Raw genomic sequence first — 14,826 nt, 5'->3', positions numbered from 1 at the left:
CTGAAGGTAGTAGTGTTTCCTTGCACCCTTGCTGCACTTGTCTTCAGAAGCATAGGCTTGGGTTTGGAAGCTGCTGTCAGAGAATCATAAATAAATGGTACACTTTGTAGATGGCACACGCTATACGGTCGGTACATTGGTGCTGGAGGGAATTAACATTTAGGTTAGTGAATGGAGTGCTACTTTAGCAGTCTTAATTTTTCCTTGGTGGTATTGTTCATGAAAGTGGCGAGTGTTTTAATATGCTACTAACTTCTGTATTGTAGATGGCAGAAAGACTCTGGGGTATCAGGATGTAACTCACTTGCAGCATTAAACCCAGATGAAGATTTTCTGTAATCCAAACATTTACATGGCAAGTTTACATAAATGCATTGGCTACAGAAGATCACCATTGACTACAAACTAAGTGTAGGATATTGATTGTGGGGCACTTAGCAATGGTAATGCTTTCAAAAGTCATGGTAAATCATTAAGCTCTGTCTCATAGGTGATGGCCATTGCATGGTTCATTCTTTACTTGCGTTTATCAACCCAAAATGCAGAGGTTTTGCTATGTACAGCCATGGGCTGCCTAATTTGCTCAGGTATTAAAAGCTAATTATTTAACACTCACCTTTTCCATTCTTGCAATCTTTAGAACTATGAATCTGAAAGGAAAGCTCGCTGCGATCTGGAAGTCCGCTGTCAGCGCCTTGTATTGGAACTAGCTGACACCAAACAACTTATCCAGCAGTCAGACTATAAGAGGGAGCATTATGATCATGTAAAACGGTAAGTATGTCCATATTTCATATTTTCTAGTAGCTTTATCCATGACTTTTTTGCACCACTTAGACACACAATTTCAAATATTGACTCACTCAGAATATATCAAGAATTAAAAATAAATCCTACCTTGACACTGATGAGTGATGACAGTATGGAGTATTATCCTACACTGTTACAATGACTTACAGCTTAGAAATATACTGTAAATATTTTCAGTATGCATACCTGACACTGAATTTAAAACTCATACCCTGGCCTGATCAAAATACATGGACAAACAAAATGTTCCAAATAACGGGTGCGTGGTTGACCTAAGGTATGCATGTAAGCAATTCTAATATGGCATTGCACATGGTAACTTGAGAGACTTGTGATGTTTAAATTACAACATACACCTTTCTGCACATATGTGTAGCAGATGATTAGATGCTAACTACAAACTTTGTAGCTTAAACAATGGCTTTGGCTCTTTTCAATATATCAAGAGGGAAAGATCAATTTTTCTGATAGCTGGTAGTGTTTTTGGAAACAGCAAGTTGGTTACTCAAAAGGAATTATAATAGTGTCACACAGACTTGAAATTATATTATGTTGGCATTGTATTGAAAGTTCAAAGTAAGTTTATTATCAAAGTACACATATGATATCATGTACTACGTTGTGATCCATTTTTTACCGACATTCACAGTAGAACAAAGAAGTACAATAGAATCAGTGAAAAACTACTCACAAGGACTGACAAAACAACCAATGTACAGTAGAAGGCAAACTGTGCAAATAAAAAAAATTAATAAATAAATAATACTGAGTGCATGAATTGTCGAGTCCTTGAAAGTGAGTCCATAGGTTGTGGAATCAGTCACAGTTGAGGAGGGTGAAGTTGTCCACACTGCTTCAGGAGCCTGACAATTGAAGGGTGATAACCCTTTGCCATTATAAATCATGTCATAAAGAACTCCATGAAGTACCCTTAAAAGCAGGGGTTCCTAGCCTGGAGTCCTTGGTTAATGCTTAAAGGTAGATGGCATTAAAAAAGGTTGAGAACCCCTGCTTTAAAGGGTTAGGTAGTTGGAATTACATTGGCAACAATAACAATTTTTTAAAAATGCACAGAGAACTGCATAAACAAAGACTGTGATAAATCTTAAGATTAAAAAAATTAAATGTTGTTTTCTTTGTTATTTATTAGAAGTTTTAGGGACAAAAATATATTTGAGTTGTTTTTAACTTAGTGAAGTATATGTTATGTTTCATGTGTTTTGTTTCAGAGAGAGAGATGCACTTGATAAGGAGGCTTCAGAGCTCAGAAAAAGGCTGGAACTACTTGAAGTCACACACAAAGCACAAACTAAGGAGAGAAATGATTTATCCAAAGAGGTGCTGATGTTAATAATATATCCCATTCCCAGGATTCTCATGTCACTGGCTAGGCCGATATTTATTGCACATTTCTGATTATCCTTAAACTGAGAAGCTTCCTTATTCATTTCAGGGGTTAATTAAGAGTCAATCATATTGATGGTCTTGACTCTAGTCTCGGGTCACAAAATAGGACAGGTAGTGTAAGGATGGTAGATTTCCTTCCCTGTGGACTGTGAACCAAAGAGTTTTTTTAAATCTTCATATTACTGAAGGTTACTTTTAAATACAAATTTATTTCATTTTCTAGCTTAAGATTTTTGTGTATCTGTCAATAATTTTGGCCTCTGGAAGTTTGTTCACTAAGAATCACTATCTTACCATATTTGTTTTCTGCCTTGATCATATCTGTGTTGTACCACTGTAGTGCAGTCAGGCAATCAGGCTTTGGATCTGGATTGATATTTTGATGCAATATTGATGTGAAAGGTCACATTAACGCAAAAAAATGTCGATATCGGTGTCCTAGATAACACATCTCTCTCATTCAACATGGACAAAATAGCGTATCTGGAATGTAAAACATAGCAATTAATTATTATTAATTAACTAATTTATTAAATATAGATTTGTGCTTAAAATTTTCCCACATCAAATTGTGTTAAGGTGGAAAATAATAAAGTAATGGCCTAATATTTTGTCACCTTCACTAAAATTCAGATTCATCTTTGGAGGTGGAAAGAAATGACAGCTTTTAGGTACTTCTATAGTTGTACTGTGGAGAGCATTCTGACAAGCTGCATCACTGTGTGGTATGGGGGTGGGGAGGGTGCTACTGCACAGGACCTAAAGAAGCTGCAGAGGTTTGTAAATCTAGTCAGTTCCATCTTGGATACTAGCCTACAAAGTACCCAGGACATCTTCAGGGAGCGGTGTCTCAGAAAGGCAGCGTCCATTATTAAGGACCTCCAGCATCCAGGGCATGCCTTTTTCTCACAGTCACCAACAGGTAGGAGGTACAGAAGCCTGAAGGCACACACTCAGCGATTCAGGAACAGCTTCTGCCCCTCTGCCATCCGATTCCTAAATGGACATTGAATCCTTGGACACTACCTCACTTTTTTTAATATACAATAATTCTGTTTTTTGCACTTTTAAAAAATCTATTCAATATATGTATACTGTAATTGATTTACTTATTTTTTTTCTCTTCTAGATTATGTATTACATTGAACTGCTGCTGCTAAGTTAACAGATTTCACGTCACATGCCAGTGATAATAAACCAGATTCTGATTTGAGATATCTAAGGAGAAAATGAAGGTTTAAATGTAGTGAATAATGATTAAAAATTGCAAAGTTTTAAAACAAAAAGTTTTGCACAACCTCCAAAATTTGCGAACATTGAAGGCTGAGCAAAAGGATTTGCTGTGTATCAGGGATTGAGGTGTTTTTGGAAAATGGACTTTGCAAATTTTAACCATTATGGGTTGCAATCAGATATAGGCACTATGTCAGCCAAAACCCCAAAAGAACTGGTAATTCAAAATTACATTCTAGTTTGGTCTGAGCTATGGAGGGAAATGGAAATGGTCCCAGACTATGGCAATGAAGAACCACAACACTAACATAAATGGTAAATCAAAACCTGATTGCCTATGGTGCACCACAGTGGTACAACGCTGGTATAATCAAGAACAGAGTATTTTTAGTGCAAACTTGAATGTTAAATACTAATGACTAAATATTTTTTGAAGTATTTGTGGAACACTAATCTTAAACGTAAGATATTGGAGTAGAATTAGGTCATTTGGCTATCGAGTCTGCTCTGCCATTTCATTATGGCTGATACAATTTTCCTTTCAGCCCCAGTCTCCTGCCCTCTCCCCATATTTCTTCATGGCCTAACCAATCAAGAAACTGTCAACCTCTGCCTTTCGTATACATAAAGACTTGGCCTCCATGGCTGCCTGTGGCAAAGAATTCCACAGATCCATTACTCTCTGACTAAAGAATTTCCTCCTCATCTCCGTTCTAAAAGAATTCTGTGGTGTTCTTTGGCCTTAGACCCTCCCACCATAGAAAACATCCTCTCCACATCCTCTCTATCGAGGCCTTTCACCATTAGTTCAGTTTCAATTAGGTCACCCTCCCATTTCTTTGAATCGTAGTGAATACAGCCCCAGAACCATCAAACAAGCCATAGAAAGAGGTGGCAATTATGAGAGCATCTGCCAAAATTGATGATAATCTTCTAAAAATTTCTCCTGCATGCCGTTGTAATGCCGAGTAGGGATTATCACTGACAAATAATAATGAACATTGTTAAGGAAAAAGGGTGAGTTGTATTGCTTAATTACATTTTACTAAATTACGTTTTACTATTAATAAAAGTTTAGCATAGACAAAATGAAATAAGTGAAGCATTTTAGAAAACCAGTTCAAAACTTATTAATCTTTTTAAAATACAATTGAAAATGATATAATTTCAAAATAATATTGTTATTGTATCTGTTTACTATCCAAATCCTGATGTGTACACCAAACTGAGGATTTCAAAACATATCATCCAACGTTGTGTGTTTCGCTACAGTCTAGTTGGCGCCAAGCTTGCATGGGACGTTTGCTGTGAAAACATCTCACTGCTCTCGGATTGTAAAAACTCATTCTCTGTTTTATTTGGCATTAAAGATAATTGTTATTTTTTTTATTATGGGTGAGATTTAAAGAACCGAAGGGAGCACTGCATGCCACATGCCAACAAAATTTATGTGCATGTTATCTTGGGCACACATACCACTGATTTGCCGTCCCTGGGTTTAGAACTTATTGCTCCTGTGGTAACTGTTCAAATTAAATAGAATACTAAAAATTCAGTGATCTTCAGGAAAAGTTTTTTTCTGTGTTTCGCTCAGGCAGCAGCAATGCAGCAATCTATTAACTTGCTGCAAAAAGATAAAGAATACTTGAATCGCCAAAATATGGAACTGAACATTCGGTGTGCTCATGAAGAGGACCGCATAGAACGCCTCCAAACTCATCTTGAGGAGGCAAAGCGAGCTAGAGAAGAAATGTATGAAAAATATGTGGTTTCAAGGTATGTGGTTTTACACAGAATACTACAGGTGCTCACTACAGATGTATCTCCTTACCTTGTCTTGTGCAATCCAGCACTGATGATCTGATTAAACACAGGTGAGATTGTTGTAAATTTTCAGTCACTTCTTTCCAAATCTGTGCATTGGAATGTTACATCTTCTCTGCTCTATGTCTCAGCATCTACAGTCATCTTAAGGTTAAAAACTAATCTTATATACTCAAAAACAATTTATTCACCTCATCTCATTTTAAAACAGTGGCCTCTCATTTCTGACATTGACTTCTTTGCTTCAAACATTTCACCCTTAGGAAACATCATTCAGTGTCAACCCTGTCATTTGTTCTCAAAATCTTGTATGTCTCATTGGAATCACTTCTCATTCTTCTGTGTGACATGGAGAATAGGTATGTGGAACAGCTAGTAATGCTGCAGCCTTACACTGTCTGCATTTATGACCTGTGATGTGGTCAATATGGAAGTTGCACATTCTTCCTATGGCCGTATGTTTCCTCTAAGCACTTTGGTATCTTCCCACATTACAAAGATGTGTAGATGAATAGTAGAATCTGGGTTGAAGGAGAGGAGGAGTTGATAAGGGAGAAACATTCAAAATGCTAATAAGAGAGAAGAGAGAGATTAACTAGAAAGAAACACATTTCAGAGTATTGACAGCAACTTTGATGTGTGTTGCTTGAATTTCCAGCATCTGCAGAATTCCTATTGTCAGAGTATTGACAGACCGGTTGCTTTGAATCTGAACTGTTTGAAGTTTAATGGACAGGCGATACCCTAGCAGGGGGCTAAAAAGAACAGGTTCGCTAAGGCACGACACACACCACGAGATCACGAGATAACGAGACCCTGGAAGAGCGGTGTGCCCCCACAAGTTGGTGAAGTTGGAGGTCTGGTTCGAGGGAACTGACCATAGACTGACTGGGTGAAAAGGGACGATCGGCAGGAACGTGGTGTTTGTGTCCGCCCTTGCCTGGGTGCCGGGTTCACCGCAGAAGAACGGTCGTACCCGGAACGGAGGGGTCACAATCGGTGACCACAGAAGACATAAAAGGGTTCGCCCGAAAGCTAACTGCGAAGAACATCAAAGGTCTGTTTGAATCAAAATTTGCATTCTCTCTCTCTCTTTCCAACGGCACAACAGCGATTACTGCGAACTGTACTAAGCTGAACTGAACTCTGCGTTACTTGAGACTGATCATTTTACCCCTGGACTGCGATAGAGCTTGATTGATTCCTATTACCCTAGTTCTGTGTACACGTGTGTATTATTGTTGCTAACCTGTTGCATTTACATCCTTACGATTAGAGTACTGTGTTACTTATTTCCTTAATGAAACTTTATTAGTTTCTGTTAAACCAGACTCCAACTAAGTGGTCCATTTCTGCTGGTTTGGCAACCCAGTTACGGGGTACGTAACACCGTATGTTTCCTCTAGGCACTTTGGTATCTTCCCACATTACAAAGACGTGTAGATGAATAGTAGAATCTGGGTTGAAGGAGGGGAGGAGTTGATAAGAATGTGGGAGGAATAGATTCCAGGGAACACTAGTGAGGTAATGCAGTTGATATGTAAGCCTGCACAGAATTAATGGTAATAGATCTAACGTTCTTTTGTATTGCAATATGGAAAACCCTCAAGCACAATTCATCAGGCAAGAAATCATCATTCTGGGAACTGCATTTGAGAGTCAAATGAACCACTAAGTTTGTGAGACATCAGATCAACTCAAAGTAATGACCAGAGAGGGAGATGGATTAATGTTATGGAAGACACTCCTAATGGCAGAGCACAAACAAGAAGCTGGAGGAATTCAGTGGGTTAAGCAGCATCTGTTGATATTAATTGGAGGAAATGTAGTTCATTCATTCTAGACCTTCTCAGACAAGGTCAGAGAAGCAATATAAAATATGGAAATAATGTAGAATTTAAATGGTAGCAAAAAAGAACTGATAATATAGACTTCCGTCAAATTACAGAATATAAAATGAGCAATAGGATTTGTGTTGCCTCTACCTTTTTCCTCTTCTTTTAAGAAGTCCTTTCACAATTAATATTTTTGCCTAAACTGTTGGCATTCCTAATCTTCTTTTTCTATTCAGTTAAGTATACTTTTTTCTCCAAAGCATAATAAATACATCCATATGAGTGAATACTACTGAATTATTTAAATTTTATGCAAAAACATGATGAGCAAGAACACGAACACAGGAGGTGGTCAATTACCTTATTGCGTGCCTTCCATAATTACGGATTTTATTATTGCACACTGGCTTTTGTACAGTGCCTAACATTTAATTCAGTGTTAAAGCTCATAAATATACACCTTTGAATAAACATATTTCACCGTCACAGTGTTCACCAATGAATTGGAAATAGAAAATCAAAAAAGCCTGCAAATGTTAGAAATCTCAATTAAAAACAAAGTACTAACAATATACAACTCCAACAGCAGCAGCAGAGATAAAATTAATATTTGAGTTTAATGATTTTAGTTCAACTAGAGGGAATTGATTTAATGTGAGCGGGAAAAGGACTCGAGGATCAAATTCTTTATGCAAAGTGTAGTATGTACATGCAATGAGCTGCTGGAGAAAGTAAAGGCAGATACAACAACAAAATTCAAAACATATTTGGATGAGTACATGACTAGAAGGGTTTCGAGGAAAATAGCCCAACGGTGTGCAAATGGTACTAGCTTTTTGGGCATCATTACTCGCATGGATGAGTTGCGCTGAAGGACATGTTTCCATCTTGCATAACTCTTCATCAGAACTAAGCAAAGCTATGAAATCAGTACGTTTATTTTAAATTGCAGAGAAGGAGAACAGGTAGAATTAACAAAGAGAATATCTGCTTACATTTGGCTTTATTGGAACAGTGTGAGGTTAGCGAGAGAGAGAATTCAGTGGGATTGGGAATTAATTCGAACTGAAGTAAAGAAGCTGGGGATACCTTTGCAGAATGAATGGAAGTTTTCCATCTGAGGCTTACCCAATATGCATCTGATGTCCTTATTGTAGGACAGACAATTTCATGAGCACTGATTGCTACATACTAAAGTGAAAAAAGTACAAATGATTTGCTTAGTAGGAATGTCAGATTAATGTCAGTGGCAAATTTTGTAGATGGCAATCACTGTGCACTGGTGGTGGGAGAGCTAAATGTTTGGCCAGTGGATGAGGTACCAGTGAAGTGGGCCGCTTTAACCTGGATGGTGTCGAGTGTTATAAGAGTTGGATTCAACCAGCATGTGTAGAGTATTGAATCCTGATTTGTTCATATTGTGGAATCTGAATCAGGTTTGTTATCACTGACATATGTTGTGAAATTTGCTGTTTTGCTGCAGCAGTACAGTGTGTTACGTACCCCGTAACTGGGTTGCCAAACCAGCAGAAATGGAACGCTCAGAGTCTGTGATTACTAGGAACTAATAAAGTTTTATTAAAGAAATAAGTAATACAGTACACTAATCATAAGGATATATATGTAACAGGTTAGCAATGATAATACGCACATATACACAGAACTAGGGTAATAGGAATCAACCAAGCTCTATTGCAGTCTAGGGGTAAAATGATCAGTCTTAAGTGAAGCAGAGTTCAGTTCAGTTTAGTGTAGTTCGAAGTAGTCGCTGTTGTTGTATCGTTGGAGAGAGTGAGAGATGCAGTTGGTTTCAGGCAGACCTTTTGATGTCTTCGCAGTTGGTTTCGGGCAGACCTTTTGATGTCTTCTAATCCCGCTGTGGTCACCGACTGTGACCCCTCCGTTCTGAATACGATCGTTCTTCCGCGGTGAACCCGGCACCCAGGCAAGGGCGGACACACACCCCAGGTTCCCACCAATCGTACCTTTACACCCTGTGAGCCTCTGATCGCTTCCCGCGAACCGGTCCTCCAAACTCCCACCAACTTGTGGGGGCACACTGCTCTTTCCAGGGTCTCGTGGTGTGTGTCGTGCCTTAGCAAACCTGCTCTTTTTATCCCCCTGCTGGGGTATCACCTGTCCATCAAACTTCAAACAGTTCAGGTTCAAAGCAACTGGTCTGTCAATATCTGAATTGTGTTTCTTTCTCGTTAATCTCTCTCTTCTCTCTTATTAGCATTTTGAATGTTTCTCCATTGTCTTCGGTTATCTCTCTCATTAGCATCATCCGTCCAGTAGCTCTGCTTGGCATCACACATGACAAGTGCAAGGCATTAAAATTGTTACAAAATTAAATAGTGCAAGAGAGGAATAACAAGGTAGCATTTGAGTTCATGGACTGTTCAGAAATCTAACAAGAGGAGAAGAAGTGTTCCTAAAACTTTGAATGTGGGCCTTCAGGCTCCTGTACCTCCTCTAGAGAACAGCACATGTCCCAGACTGCAAGGGTCCTTAATGTATGCTGCCTTTTTGAGGCACCACCTCATGAAGATTGTAGGTATCTCGAGGTGAGTGGAGATGAGCCACAGTATTTTGCTGTCCAGTTGAATTTCTAATTGTGCCTCAGATATTGATGATGGAAGACTCAACAATGGTAATGCCACTGAAAATGTTAAGGCCGTTGGTCAGACTTTCTCTTGTTCTCTGGAGATGGATATTGTGTAGCACTTTTGTGGCATTAAATGCCATTTATCAGTCTGAACCTTAATGTTGTCTTGGATTTGCCATATACAGGCAAGAACAGCTTCATTTGCTGAAGTGTTGAGAATAGAATTGAACATTATGCAGCAATTAGCAAATGTTCCCATTTCTGATCTTAATTTGAAGGGAAAATTAATGGTTGCAGCTAAGATAATGTCCTGGGGTTGGGATGATTGATTGCTGATGACCATAACCATTTTCCTTTGTGCAAGTTATGTTCCAGCTACTGGGTTTATACCTTACACATAGACTTCAGCTTTACCAGGGCAGCACTTGCTCAATTGCCATCCTTGCGTCAAGGGTAATCCATGCTCTTATACAGGCTTGGACAAAAGCTATGATGAAGTCCAGAATAGACTAAACATAATGAGTAATGCTGCTTGATAGATAAATTTTAAAACTTTGATGATGAATGTGTGTAGAATGGGCAGTAATTAGCTGGATTAGTTATGGATTAGTTATTAGTAATTAGTTATGGACTTGTTTGGTTTTTCGCTAATAGGAAAGGAAAATGTACAAGGTTGGGTATTGCATCTCCTGTGGTTACCCAGGAAGGTGTCATGAGAAGTGGGGTGAGTGTTGACAGTGATGAAAGTGTGAACCAGGAAATTGTTCACATGGTTCTTTGGGAATGCTAAAAGAGGTAGACTGCTAAAGACTGGTGGTGGCATCCCATTGAATGTGGCAAAAAATAACGAGGTGGATGTGGTGAAAGGTAACAACAAAAGAACACTACCTTTTCTCTGTGGGAGGAGAAAGTGGAGTGGTATGGGGAGAGGTGAATGCAGAAGTAGAGAAAATAAAACTGACTTGATTGAGGTACCTGCTTACTGTAGTGAAGGAAAAACCAAGATTAAGGAAAAAGGAAGACAGTTTGGAAGCACTGCAGCTGGAGAAAATGGGAAAATGGAATCACGTTGGTACAGGGAATCAGCTGTCATCAAGATTATGGAGATTCTGTAGATTTCAAGTGAATGTTATCTGTTTACTCATTCTTGAAATGGAGATAGATTGCTTAAAAAGAAGGCAAGAGTGAAAGATGAAATTGAGTGCAAGGTGGAAGCCAGCACAAAATGAAAGGAATATTTGAGTTCTTACTTCAGTGCAGGAAGCAGCATGAATATAGTTATCAATGTGCCAGATAAAGAGATGAGGGAAAGGACCTGAGTAAGAACTGAAGTAAAGATTATTCCACTTATTCCATAAAGGAATTACTTCAAAAAAGTGAATGGAGGATTAAAGTATTTTTTGATGTGAAAGTGTTTTCAGTATGGCAAAGTAGGGGAGGCACTGTTTGGACTTCATTTCAAAGAAGGATCACAAAGTCATCAGGCCATCCTGATGCAGGAGGGAGGAACAGAGGGATTGGACATCCATGATGATGATAAGCTAGTTAGTTCCAGGTTTCTATCAAAGTGTGAAGACATCAGAGATGCCAGGGATGTAAGTGATATGAGATTGGAGAAGAGGAGGAAAAAGAATCAAGGCATAAAAGAAAGAAATGAGTCAATGAGGACAGTATTCCTTGTTGATCCAGGTTGAGGTAGTAGGGCATGCTGCATGTTTAGGAGATAAGACCATGAGACATAGGAGCAGAATTAGGCCATTCATCCCTTCGAGTCTGCTCTGCCATTCCATCATGGCTGATCCCGGATCCTATTCAACCCCGTACACTTGCCTTCTCGCTATATCCTTTGATGCCCTGACCAATCAGCAAACTATTAACTTCTGCCTTAAATATACCCACGGACCTGGCCCCCACCACAGTCTGTGGTAGAGTATTCCATAGATTCACTACTCTTAGGCTTAAAAAAAAATCCTCCTAACCTCTGTTCTAAAAGCCTCAATTTTCAGGCTGTGCCCTCTAGTTCTGGATACCTCCACCATAGGAAACATCCTCTCCATGTCCACCCTATCTAATCCTTTCAACATTTAGTAGGTTTCAATGAGATCCCCCCCCCCACATTCTTCTAAATTCCAGTGAGTAAAGGCCCAAATCTACCAAACACTCCTCATATGTTAACCCCTTCATTCCCAGAATCATCCTCGTGAACCTCCTCTGGACTCTGTCCAGTAACAGCACATCCTTTCTGAGATATGGGGCCCAAAACTGTTGACGATATTCCAAGTGCAGCCTGACTAGTGTCTTATAAAGCCTCAGCATTATCTCCTTCCTTTTATATTCTATTCCCCTTGAAATAAATGCCAACATTGCATTTGTCTTCTTTATCACAGACTCAACTTGTAAATTAACCTTCTGGGAGTCTTGCACGAGGACTCCTAAGTCCCTCTGCACCTCTGATGTTTGAACCTTCTCCCCATTATTTAGTAGTCCACACTATTGTTCTGCACTAAGATAGCTTAGAGAGCAATGGCAGTGGAAAAGAACATTGTCATCTTCATATTTAGAGATAATAGATCTAAGAATCACAGTGGATCAGGAATTCTCAAACTGATGCTACAAAAGCTAAATGGTGTTGAAACAAGTAAAATTCTATTTGATAAGTTAAAATGAAACAACTGTTTAAATTTTGTACGTATCTTCAAAATCAAGTTTGAAGTGGACTTTACTCAATTGAGATGCATCTAATAGCTCTAAGAATCTTAATCATGTCATGTAAATTAGGAGACTATAGTTTTTATGGCATGCATATTAATATGTTTGAAATTCCTTTTAAAGGGACCATTACAAAAATGAATATGAAGTCAAACTTCGACATGAATTGGAACAGATTCGAATAAAAACAGACCAGGAAATTGAGCATCTTCGAAGTAGCTCCAAAGAAATGTATGAAAGGGAAAACAGGTAGGCCCTTATCCATAGAGTACCGTTACCCTGACCATTTCCAAATAAAGTTCTCATTTCCTTGAACTTGTCTTCTCTGGATGCAAAAAAAAATCACTAAGTCATGTGGGTGGTTATAGAACACAAACTTCTATTTCTTTGTGGAGAAATATGACAGGTAGAAAAGTGACATAGTTACCTCCACCACCCCCCCGCCACCATCCCCACCATCTCTACTTACTGCAGGGTCGCTCTCTCTCCATGAATCCCTTGTCAATTCATCCCTCCTAGCACTTATCCCTGCAAGCTGCAGAAGTGCTACTCTTCCCAATTGTCTCTCTCTTGGTTCCCCCCCGCCCCCCCCCACTTATCTCCATTCAGGGCCTCAAACTTCCAGGTGAGGCAACATTTCACCTGTGAGTCTGTTGGGGTTGTCCACTGTATCTGGTGCTCCTGATGCAGTATCCTCTGCATTGGTGAGAACCGATATAGATTGCGAGACCTCATTTTCGAGCACCTCAGCTCCATCTGCAAAAAGCAGTATTTTCCAGTGGTCAGCCATTTTAATTCCTATTCCCATTCTGGTTCCCACATGTTGGTCCCTGGCCTCCTCTTCTGCCACGATGAGGCGACTCTTAGGTTGGAGAAGCAACACTTCATATTCCATCTGTGTAGCCTCCAAACTGATGGCATGAACATCGATTTCTCCAATTTCCGGTAAATTTCACCCTCTCCCTTCCTTCTTTTTCATTCCCCCACTTTGACCTTTCACCTCTTCTCACCTGCTTATTGCCTTCCCCAGTGCCCCTCCTCCTACCCTTTCTTGCATCATCCACTCTCCTATCAGATTCCTTCTTCTCCAGCCCTTTGCCTTTTCCACTTACCTCCTCCCGGCTTCTTACTTCATACCTCCTCCCCCAGCCACCTGGAATGATGGAAGCCACCTCTGAACGTTTTGAAGCTGTTCTCAATGGTGGGGGTGGTTGTGCCTATGTTGGAGCTGGCTGAGTCTACACCTATCAGCAGCACTTATCAGCAGCTGTGCGTTGGCCCCTCAATACCAGACAGAAATACAGCCAGTGGGAATGCTCTCTATGGTGCATCTGTAGAAATTTGCTAGTTTTTGGTGACATGCTAAATCTCCTCAAACTCCTAATGAAGCTCTTCTTTGTGATTGCATCAGTATGGTGGGCCCAGGATAGATCCTCCAAGATGATTACCCCCAGGAACTTGAAGCTGCTCACCCTTCCCACTGCTGACCCCACAATGAGGACAGGTGTATGTTTCCCCGACTTCCTCTTCCTGAAGTCCACAGCCAATACTTTGGTCTTGCTGGTATTGAGTCCATGGTTGTTGTGATGCCACTCGATCAGCCTATTTATTTCACTCCTGTGTGCCTCCTTTTCTCCATCTGAGGTTCAGCCAGCTACAGTGGTGTCATCAGTGAATTTATAGGTGGCATTTTAGCTGTGCCTAGCCATACACTCACAATGTAGAGGGAGAAGAGCAGTGGGTTAAGCACACATCCTTGAGGTATGTCTGTATTGATTGTCAGCAAGAAGATGTTATCACCAATCATGATAACTGTGGTGTCCCAATGAGGAGATCAAGAATCCAGTTGCAGAGGGAAGTACAGAGACTCAGGTTTCAAAACCTGTTGGTTACTGCTGTGCAAAAACATTAATTTATTATTTTATTGATAATATTGACAGTTCCCTTTCCCCGTAAATGCTACTCGACCTGCTGAGTTCCTCCAGCAGTTTGATTTTTTTTTGCTCCAGATTCCAGCATTTGCACTCTAGTGTCCCCAACACATTTGTAGTTGTATAATCCAGTTAACCATTCAGTTTGACTTTGAAGGAGTTTTAAAGGAATCTAAGTTAGTAAGCTTTTTTTTGAAATACAGAGTGGTTGATATCTCGAATGTACCGTCAGAGGAGGTGGTGCATTCAGATACATGCACAGTGTTTATGAAGTATCATTTTCGGAACTTCAAAAATGTTTGTAATAATTTAAAGATAAAAGGATGTAGCTGAAGTATAGTACTTCAAATTAAGGTATGGAGGTTGATTTTTTTTTTCTGTCAAGTATTTATTCTAGACATCCAAATTATTTTATTCACAGTGCTGCACTGAATTCTTAATTTGGAAAATTCCAACACATTTGTATGTA

At 39.5% G+C, this 14,826-nt stretch overlaps 1 protein-coding gene across 3 annotated transcripts in view; it reads left to right on the top strand.

Moving 5' to 3' along the window:
* The window catches only part of pibf1 (progesterone immunomodulatory binding factor 1), a 168,527-nt gene that overhangs the window by 34,864 nt on the left and 118,837 nt on the right, over positions 1-14,826 (top strand). For all 3 annotated transcript variants that reach the window (XM_072258795.1, XM_072258796.1, XM_072258798.1), the window contains exons 6-9: positions 641-774; positions 2,040-2,148; positions 5,045-5,226; positions 12,550-12,675. In XM_072258795.1, coding sequence (XP_072114896.1) covers positions 641-774; positions 2,040-2,148; positions 5,045-5,226; positions 12,550-12,675 — 551 coding nt within the window. The remainder of the gene's footprint in view (positions 1-640; positions 775-2,039; positions 2,149-5,044; positions 5,227-12,549; positions 12,676-14,826) is intronic.

The sequence above is a fragment of the Mobula birostris genome, chromosome 5, assembly GCF_030028105.1.
Source record: "Mobula birostris isolate sMobBir1 chromosome 5, sMobBir1.hap1, whole genome shotgun sequence".
Lineage (NCBI taxonomy): Eukaryota > Metazoa > Chordata > Chondrichthyes > Myliobatiformes > Myliobatidae > Mobula > Mobula birostris.
Note: the sequence above shows the minus strand (reverse complement) of the source record. Positions and strands in the feature narration are given on the sequence as shown.